At 32.8% G+C, this 11,040-nt stretch overlaps 1 protein-coding gene across 1 annotated transcript in view; it reads left to right on the top strand.

Annotated features, from left to right (window-relative positions):
- Positions 1 to 11,035, top strand: part of LOC108915101 (nuclear receptor subfamily 2 group E member 1-like) — a 13,007-nt gene extending 1,972 nt beyond the window's left edge. Inside the window, exons 2-4 of the mRNA XM_018721065.2 lie at positions 4,135 to 4,368; positions 6,968 to 7,158; positions 10,285 to 11,035. Coding sequence (XP_018576581.2) covers positions 4,135 to 4,368; positions 6,968 to 7,158; positions 10,285 to 10,905 — 1,046 coding nt within the window. The 3' untranslated portion in view covers positions 10,906 to 11,035. The remainder of the gene's footprint in view (positions 1 to 4,134; positions 4,369 to 6,967; positions 7,159 to 10,284) is intronic.
- The last annotated feature ends 5 nt before the right edge of the window (positions 11,036 to 11,040 follow it).

The following is an 11,040-nucleotide window of genomic DNA, read 5'->3' as shown; positions in this document are numbered from 1 at the left end:
AATTAGAGCATGTTCTAATTTTCGTCAATTTCTTCGTGAAGTTCAGAAGTACCAACCCAACAGATTTCCAGCCTCAGATCAGTAATGAGGTTATGTTATTGGAATATGTAAATAATTGTGTGGCGTCGTGCTAGTTTTGCATTGTTTTTACTGATTTGTTACTTACAAAAACTAATATTTATATAATATGTGTTAGAACGGTACCGCTGTTGTATCACTACAATTATGAGTGGAAAGGTGACATTTTTGAAATTTATTTGCTTCTTTTATTCATTGGTAGAACTGATTGATACTTCAAAAAACTTGACAAAATCTGTAGCAGTGTAAAACCACACTGTTTACCAATAAATTCGTGAATTAATTCATGAAGAATTTCGTTAATTTATTCATGAATAAATTGTCAATGTAAAACAGCTATTAGGCATTGCAGAAGCATGGCTTTCTGATGAGTTAAGTAAACTTACTTTGGACAACATCAATTTCAAAAATTTCCATGACATTATTGTAATTACAATTCCATATTCTAAAAATGGTATGTCACGTACGTTTATAATTAATTCTCGTATGGGTTCTATTTGTCACTTAGAAATTCTCAAAAAATACAGGTATATCAAAATTAGATTGGAAATTAAAACTGAAATTTCGCGCTTTTTTATGCGCTGTCAAGGAGGTAGATGTTACAACCAACCAGTCGGCAAGAATACCATTTCTATGATTCCTAATAAGATTGCACAGTTTTTGAAACTAGAACATCCTAAAACATATAGTGGCCATTCGTTCCGAAGAACATCGTCAACGTTAGCTAATACAAGAGTTAATGTATTAGCAATCAAGAGACATGGTGGGTAGAAATCAGCTACATGTTGTTGACAGTTTAAGTAACAAAAATGAAATTGCCAACAGGATTCTTTACAATGACACTTCAACTCCTGGTTCTAGTAGGATGTCGCATCATGCTGTTTTAATGGATCAGTTAGATAATATTGAGCCTCCGGTGAGTGAAATGGAGCGGTCAAATCATTTTGAGAAAAATGTGACGATTAATAAACGTGAGGGGAACAATTATCCAGATTATATAAATGTTACTAAATGTAATAACTGTACAATTACTATAAATATTCATTCATAATAATTAATAAAATGTAATGTTGCTCAAATATTTCTATTTATTTGTTCATAAAATTTGCATTTATAACTCGAAGTCGCATTTTTTCCTAGGGAGGTAAGTTACCTCACTTACCTTCCGTTGTCCATAGCAACTTCTACTTCTACGGTAAAATCCACTTACCTCCATAAAAACAATGTATTAATAGTATATTTACTATAGTGGGAGCAGATAAAAGATTTTACAATAGGTTAGACAATTTTTCGTTGGATTGTAACTGCTTGTAACTTCAGAACGTTTGGGAGCCACTGGATTAGATGATCTTTTGGTGGATTAAATTGCCCCAAAAAAAAAGGAAAGTGTATCAATCGTTTCATTAATATTTCGAAGTACATATATTAGAAAAATTATTTGTAATTTCCAATTTCTTATACATTTGAATAAAAATATATGAAGGAATTTAATTTTTGAGATCGATATTTCCGTAACCACTTAAAAAGTTTTACGTAGGTAAATATATGAAAGTTGATTCGATAATGATTTCTTTCTCAATAAACCACTTTAAATTTAATTTATTTGTTTGGTTAAATCTTGAAAAGCTGAGTGTTGTGGTTAGATAAAATCTGCACGAATCACAGAAAGATGACAAATCGATAACCTTAAGCCGCCATATGCAATGACTTAGGAAAAAATGTCATACACGTTTAAATTGTAAAAATGTGGACGTAGAATTACGACTTATATTTAAAGAATTTCGGCGTACATGATAATAAAAATATTTCGCTCCAAGAAGCTCCCAAGTCTCTCCAAACGCAACAGCCGGCGTCGACAGAGGAAGATGCTGTCGACGGCGACGGAGAGACCCAGGACGACGCGTCATGGGATTTGCAAAGTTTCACCTCTTTCCAAATTTCCCGACGTCGAACCAAGCAGCCCAAAATCCCCAAAAACAGTCAAATTGTTATATAGGGTGGCCAAATGAAAACGAAACAGAGCCATTTTCAGGAACTGTGTCAAGATTGTAGAAAAACGCTCAGACCTGTCGATTTTAGATTAAAGGAGGACATTCTTTGCTGGTATTTTTGACTCCGTCACTTTCACCCCCAAGCAAGGGTAAGCATCACCCCAAAATATTTAAATGGCATTGGGGGTTGAGTAATATTTCTTTTGAAAGCTCTTACAATTCTCTTTACAACAGACTTTAAATTTTATAATTCCGCCCAATACTTTGAAAAAAATTTACATTTTAAAATTTAAATTATGTTTAGTTGCTTACTTACTACTTAGTTGATTAAATGTTCAAACTGATGACCGCCCGCTTCCATACAAGAATAAAGATTTTGTTCGAAACGTTCGCGCACATTCCGAAGCATTTCCGGAGTGATTCGACGGCATTCGTCGACGATTCTTTGACGCAAATCTTCCAGCGACGCTGGCTGTGTTTTATAGATTTTACTTTTTAGGTATCCCCACAAAAAGAAATCAAGGGGCGATAAATCCGGTGATCGTGGAGGCCACTCAATGCTGCCTCTTCTCCCAATCCAATTCCGTAGAAAACGTTGGTCCAAATACTGACGGACAATTAACGCATAATGCGGAGGAGCACCGTCCTGTTGAAAAATCAAATGATCTTCATCATACTCTGGAACATTTTCAATAATATCAGTCAAGGCAGGGTCAATAGCGTCTTCCAGTAATTGCAAATACATTTGGCCAGTCAAATTACCAGGTAGAAAAAAAGGACCCACCAGCCGGTCACCGAAAATTCCAGCCCATACATTTAATTTTTCCGGTTGCTGTGTATGCACCTCGTGAAAAACTCTTGGGTTTGAATCGGACCAATAGCGGCAATTGTGACGATTTACCGTCCCGTTCAAGAAAAAACTGCATTCATCAGAAAAACAGATGTTAAAAAGGAACTGTGGATCGTTCCCTGCTCGCTCACTCATTATTTCGCAAAATTGCAAACGGCGGTCATAATCATCCTCATGAAGTTCCTGGACTAAATGTATTTTGTATGGATGGAATTTATTCTTCTTCAAAATGGTTTGTATGCTAGTTCGATTGATCCCAGACACAGATGCCAGCTGCCTCGTACTTAATGTAGGATCAAGATGAACTTGTCCCAAAACTGCAACTTCACTAGCTTCATTAACTATAGGTTTTTCAATTTCTCGTTTTTTATTGGCTACGTTCCCTGTCTCTTGAAATTTTTTTACTAACTCTAGAACATACTTCCTCCTGACATGTCGATCTTGATGTTGTTCATTAAATAGCTGAGCTGTTCTATTCGCACATTTATTGTTCATAAAGTAAAGCGAAATGATATCTACCCTTTCCGCAATGGAATAAACCATAGTGTTTAATTTTCAAAAACACAATTAAATAAACTACCAACCAACGCTTCCAAATAATACTAGAAAATAATTTGGAATCCACTAATTTTACGTTCATTGTGTGTGTATAGCATTCATTTCTGTTTTTTACAATTTTGTTTTTTTTTACGAAAGTGATAACAAATCGCCAAAAACCAATGTAACGCAAGAAATACTAAATTTATACCATTGGCGTACTTAACTCGAATGACTGACATTTTTACCGTTACTAATTGTTTGTACATAAGTTTCAACTTTAAAATCAAAATTCTTAATAAGTATTGGGCGGAATTATAAAATTTAAAGTCTGTTGTAAAGAGAATTGTAAGAGCTTTAAAAAAAAATATTACTCAACCCCTAATGCCATTTAAATATTTTGGGGTGATGCTTACCCTTGCTTGGGGGTGAAAGTGGCGGAGTCAAAAATACCAGCAAATAATGTCCCCCTTTAATCTAAAATCGACGGGTCTGAGCGTTTTTCTACAATCTTGACGCAGTTCCTGAAAATGGCTCTGTTTCGTTTTCATTTGACCACCCTGTATATAACAAAGCGCGCAATACTTTTTTTAATTTAAATAGACTCGTTCTTGCAATATGTGATATATTAGTAACGCAATTGAAGAAAACGTATTTATCATAGTATTTCAATTTCAGGTAGGATATTAGACATTCCCTGTGAAGTTTGCGGGGACTTTTCCTCTGGAAAGCACTACAGCATTTTCGCTTGCGATGGCTGTGCTGGTTTCTTCAAGAGGTCCATACGTAGCAGCCGCCAGTACTTGTGCAGGGCTGTGATAAAAAACACCTGTATTATCGACAAGACGCACAGAAATCAATGCAAGGCCTGCCGCTTGAGGAGATGTTTGCAGGTTGGGATGAATAAAGATGGTAAGTTGATCAAAAAGTTCATTCTGTTGAAGTCCAGTTAGTCCAATTTGCCTATTTCAGATTAGGTTAGAAATGCCATTTCCGTTAAGTAGGAAAAACAACAAGTTAACAAATAAGCATCTTTTTAAATGATGATTTTCAAAATAATTTTAATGTCTTTCGTATATCTTTGAAGTCAAATATTTGTGACAATTTCAGTACTGATTTGGATTCTGAATAGGTTCGGTATGATCAAACGGTTCGACGTTTGTATTGGAAACCTGGGTGAAGTTTGAAAAATATATTAGATAAAGATACAAAGATAACAAAAAGCTTAAAACTGATGAAATAGGCAACGTTAATATCGTTGAACCATCTTTGGCTCTTAAATTTTTCACTGTAAGTCTTCGAATTGATGATCGTCTACAGTTTGACAATGAGCAATTCATAAAAATGAGACACAGTATTTCTTATCAAATTTTGATCTGACCTTGCAAATTGAGGTAAAGGTCAAATCTATGGTCACCAACGAATGTGTCTTACAATATCGTAAGTGCTTGAAATATTTTTCTTGGGTTATTTAGAAAATCGCTGGTTTAAAAAATATTTGAAAAAGACTGATTATTTCAAGAACAACTGTCTAAACTAACTTTTTAAAATTTTTTCCCTATGAATGTTTGTCAAGATAAAAATGTGACGTTTAATTATGCGAGGTGATTTAGCAGTAATAATTTTAAATGTGAGGGCAACAGCAGTCTTTAGAAACGATATGGAATACCATACAATCTACAGATAGCGCTGTTTATTATCTGATGTTTTGAAAACACTTTAATATACATCGATATAGATCTAAAACGTTTACTTAAACTATTTTTGTTCTATTAATGCGAGATTGTGTACTTTGCTCGGGAACTGACAACGAGTGATATTGTTTTAATTTAATAATAATGTAAATAAAATGTAAATTCTAGAATCACTATGCTATAAGGTGATCTCTTTCTAGTTTTAAGTGGACCAACATATACAGGCTGTCTACTACAAGAGGGCTACTCCTATGTATCTCACTTTTAATATACGATACTTCAAAATTTTTTATCTGTTTTTTTGTTGCATTTTTTGTGGCCTTCGTGCTTGTAGTGACCGCAAAAATCGTCCGTTTTTTCACAATTCGCAGAGAACTAAAGAAAATAGATAAAAACATGTTTTTGGTCTCAAATTACTCGTCGTAGAAAAATTAAGATGAGCATAGCTTTTAGTTTTTTGAAAATTTTCAAAAATCACCCCTATTTAGGGGTTGAAAAGACGCCCAATATGAAGAATTGAATATTACCAATAAATATAACAACTATTAGCATGTGAATTTTTCTTTCGAATGATTCTCGATACAAAGAAAGATTTATTCTCATGAATAAAATAAGCATGTTGAATTAGAAAATTCACCCTTAAGCGCGCTCAGGGGGTGGAATCATCCCCAAAAATAGAGAATGTCAGAAATAATTATTGTAAAAATTCCAAAAAAAATATATTAAGATAATTCACATGCTAATAGTATTTATATCAATTGGTAATATTCAAATTCTTCATTTTTGGCATTTTTTCAAACCTTAGGTAGGGGTGATTTTTTAAATTTTCAAAATACTAAAAACTATGCTCATTTCAGTTTTTTACAAGTAATTTGCGACCAAAAACATATTTTTATGTATTTTTTTAATTCTCTGCGAATTGCAAAAAAAAACGGGCGAAAATCACAGGTTTTTTGCGGTCACTCTTTGAGATTCATGGCCAACTTTTTGAACAATCATAAAAAAACCGGAAAAGTACCGAAAGTTTAGAGCCGTCTAACTTTTTTATTTTAAGAGATAGAGAAAACTTATTTTCATAAAATTTCATGGCAAAATTGATATCTTTCACCTATTGTATACAGATTTTTTAAGTATCGTATGCAATTTGCTGCGCCCTCTACGCGGACAAGAAAAATTGTCTGTGTTTTCCCACTTTTGTTACAGCCAATGAAAATCTAGACAGCCTATCGGAAAATTAGTTATTTTATGATGTAGACAATTAAATTACCTGCAATTTAAGGTACCTAAAGTCATATTTCACTAAATTGTTAACTGCAAAATAAAGGTCGAACGGGGAAAAATCACTTTTCAAAATTGCGCATGCGCATGCAAATTGCAAAAAGCTATGATGTTTATGGAAAAGACGGTCAATCTAATGGCCAATTTCTTTCATTTTTTTGTAAGTAATTGTTTAATTACTAAACGTTAATTTTAGACGTTAATATCGTAGACAGGTTCAAATTCATCCAAAGAAATGTATCGAAAAAGAAAAATTTCAAAAAAATGAAATTAAGTTGCTCTCTTGACAACTAACAAAGTAGAACGTGAAAAACAGAGTTATAAAAAAATTGTCCCAGGGTCAAGTAAAAGCCGCTCGGAAATTTGCTCTTTTTGCAATAAATAGAGCTTGAATATTTTCTGAACAAGCGAGAAATTAAGTCTCACTAATAGCAAAGATATTCAGTGTATTCATTGAAAGTCTCCTAAAAATAATGATATTTTTAGTGAAGTCATCTCCTTTCATATCATTATTTAATACTCTTATAATCTGGTTTTAGCTGTCCAACATGAGAGAGGTTCTCGTAAAACCAAAACCATCAGTCAAGAGTTTGGTAAAGATATTGGGACCGTTCTTCCACAATCCAATGCCTTAAGTGAAGCAGCCTATAAAAAACTACCTTTGGGCAGTTTAAGTAACAGTTCCTCTTCTCTGAAATACGCTTGGTCTAGTGCTCTACCTTTAAATGGAGTAAGTAAACACTATAAAATATAATACGAGCATTGAAATGCTGTATTTTAATATCAGGATTATAATGAAATTCGTTATAGTACTAGATACTTGTATAATGGAAAAAATGCATATTAACATATAACATTTTATTCGAACTCAACCATTTATTATAAATATTTCCATTTCTATATATCGGGTGTCCCAAAATTCGCGCAAGATTTGCCAACGAACAAAAAAGACAGCATCTTCAATTCATCAATTGTGAATAGATTAATTGAAAAATTCAGGGGGACTGAACCAATTACTGATGTTAAACAGTCTCGCCGTCCTTCAACAAGTCGTTCAACAAAAAATATCGAAGCAGTTCCATGAGAGTGTTGCTGAGAGTCCAGGAACATGAATTCTCTCGCCATCGCATTCTCACGAAAGATTTGCATCTTCATGCTTCAAAATTCAAATGACTCAAGAAATGAAGCCTACTGCAGTGCGTTGAATGAATTATGGAACAACAAGCAGATGCTGGTTTTTCGAACAAAATCATCTTCATCTTGACGGCTTCGTTAATTGACAAAATTGTCGCATTTGGGGTTCAGAAAATTGTTGGGCGACAAACAAATGCATCCACAATGAGTCACTGTTTGGCGCTGATTTTGGGCTGAAGGCATCATCGGGTCATTCTTCTTCCAAAATGCAACTGATAAGGCAGTAACACTTAATGGTGCTCGTTATCGCGACATTATAATCCAGTTTTTTGTGAGGACCAGTCAAATTACTGCAGATCATGCAATTTAACACCATTGGACTCTTTTCTTCGGGCTTTTTTAAAGTCTAAGGTTCATGCATACAACCCCTCGACCACCCAGATTGACAATAAGGAAAAAAACTTAAAAATTGGACACAGTCTTACAATTTTTTCATTAATTTATTTTCATTAATAAATGGATATAGTACAGTCATTGAAGCTGAAAATCAGCTGTAACCTCCGAATTCTTTGAAACTGCATGGATTTGCATGAAAATTTAGAATAAGGCTCAACTTCGTTCAAAAGTGATATAAGCCCGATTGACGTTTTTTGTTTCTTAGGGGTAAAAACTAGCCCTAATTGAAAAAAATTAAGTTTTAAGCATTTTATTGATACAAATTTTGTTCAAGCATAAAGATTAAATAATGTTCCATGTTTTCGAACATGTTTTATGATATATTTGATATTTTCGACCCTTTATTTAACCCTTAAAAACTACCCCTATGCAAAAAATAATGATATAAAAATTTCTTTTTAAAGATTTGGAATAAATAAATCGTGCAATTATTTAAAATAAAAGTTACCTTATAACTAATAAGAGAATTTTTCCCTTTCAATTTTTAAAAACTACCTGTATTGACAAAAATGATAAAAAATGATAATGCTTTAACGGTGCAATTATTTCAAATAAAAATTCCCTCATTGCTTATGAAAGAATGTGTATCTCATAACACTTTTCAACCCTTATAAATCAGCCCTGTGCTAAAAAAATGATAAAAAATTACGTTTTAAATCTTGGAATGCTATAATTGTGCAATAATTTAAAATAAAAATTCCCTTATATTGTTTATGAAAGAATATTTTACTTTTGCCATTTTCAACTCTTATAAACTACCCTTTTACCAATATTAATGTAAAATATTTTTATTATAATCGATTTTTAAATATAATCAATCATAAAAAAAATTGCTACGCTGCATATAAATAATCACACTAAATTTTTTTACTTATTTTATTTGTATAATATAATATATAATATATAAAAATGAGAAAGCCTATTTTGCTCCGAAAAAATGTCATTGGTTTTTTTACCATAACTCGGTTAATTTTGAAGCTATAGTATCCTACAAAAAAGCATTTTAAAGATAATTTCAAGAGCTGTAAGATCGTTTGCATATAAAACCTTTTAAGTCCTTCGTTTTTTAAAGGGAAAGGATCGAAGGGCTCGAGACAGGTCGTTTTTTCACTAAAATGGATACTTCAAGCGGCGATATCTCCTTTATTTTTTATGCTATAGGAATAAAAAAAGCAAAATATTTGTTGAAAAAAAAGCTACATTTTTGTTGTCTATCATTTTTTACGTATCTTTCATAGTTTCAGAGTTATTATATAAATAAGGCAATTTTTTTTGAATAATGAAAAATACGTTTTCAACTTTTACCGTACATTATTAAAAAAATACGCATTCTAAACCGGTCTAACTTCAGGATCGTATGAAAAACACTAAAACAAAACTAATTGTAAAGGGTCTACGATTAATTTTAATTCTGATGGAAATGGTACAGCGTTTACTGCTCATTTTTCCTTAAAAAATATGAGCAACCCATCTGTTTTTGACGATAACTCCTTCAATTTTGCTCTAATTAACTTTTATAAGTGCTCATTTTGAAGGTCTTTTTGAGTACTACAAAAAACTCCAGGAGCGTTATACACGTAAAATTAATCTTTTTTCCGTTATTTGACGTTGAATACATCGATTCGAGTATTCCCCCCCAAAACATGTCCCCTTCCACTAACTATATTTCGCTTTGTGTAGGAGGTACAACACTTTTTAAAAAACGATTTTCTTTGTTTATTTATAAGCTACATTTTTGTTCATTACACTTTTTTTAATAAAATGCGTAGTTTTTGAGTTAATCGCGAAAAATACTTTGAAAAAGTGTTTTCAATTATGAATAACTAAAAAAATATTGATTTCTCAAAAAAATTTTTCGAATATTTTTGCTCAAAATTTGATTCTCTATCGATTTTCAGCGTTATTTTTGAAAAATAAATTTCCACTCCCGAGAAGGGGGTGTCAACACCCAACAGGGTGGAAGCGTCAATCGGCGCTATGTCACTACTGTTCATTGACCTTTTCTCTAACTATCTGCAAGTCGATCGGTTCCGTTTCAAAGAATTCTGACCTGTAAAGCTTCAATGACTGTACTAATAAGAATTTTGTGTGTTATAACAGCTTTGCATAGTCGACATTGACATTTTACCTTCAATTAATTGTTATGTATAATACACTGATTACAAACATAAATAACTATTAACTTCGCACCAAAATTAAGGTGTCTCTAAAAATTGGAGTTGATTTTTACTCTGTACTAATTTAATACGGCGTTATTTTTTTACAGATAGAGAGGGAGATCGATCTGTGTGAAAACGCAGCCCAACTTCTTTTCATGAACATGCAATGGGTCAAGAACATCGCAGCCTTTACAAGCCTACCATTTACAGACCAACTGTTACTCGTCGAAGAATGCTGGAAAGAGCTTTTTATTTTAGGAGCGACCCAGTTCTTACCCTTCGAGGAACTATCCGCCTGGTTAGAAACCTGCAGAGTTTTACAGCTGAAGGAGTACCACAAACTGAAAGATTTCCACGAACTTTTGACCGACGTTAACCAATTTAACCTTGATCAGTACGAGTTTACTTATCTGAGGCTGATCGTGCTTTTTAGTCCTTTCGTGAGAAACAAACGTAAAAGTGACAGTGATCGAATTAAAATGTTAACTAATGCCGTTTATATAAACTTTGTAAGGAATTACCTGCAGCTGAAATTGAATAAATTTGTCGAGGAGGTAAAACCAAACCAACCGTTACGGTTCAAGGAATTGATGCAACTTGTGCTGTCTTTAAATTGTATCCTAGACGATACGATCGAGGATTTATTCTTTAAAAAAACGATTGGAAATGTGCCTATGGCTAAAATAATCAGCGACATGTATAAAACATACTCAACTAATAACTTGTAAACAAACGACGTTAATGATAGCGAATGTAAAATTAACAGAAATTTCCGAATTTGTTTGAATTAGCTTAATGTATTTACAATAAAATAAAAATACGATAACAATAGAATGTGTATTAGGATTTGCCGACACTGGGAT

Source organism: Anoplophora glabripennis, unplaced genomic scaffold (assembly GCF_000390285.2).
Source record: "Anoplophora glabripennis isolate ALB-LARVAE unplaced genomic scaffold, Agla_2.0 scaffold970, whole genome shotgun sequence".
NCBI lineage: Eukaryota > Metazoa > Arthropoda > Insecta > Coleoptera > Cerambycidae > Anoplophora > Anoplophora glabripennis.
The sequence above is the reverse complement of the archived record's forward strand: the minus strand, read 5'-3'. Positions and strand labels throughout refer to the sequence as shown.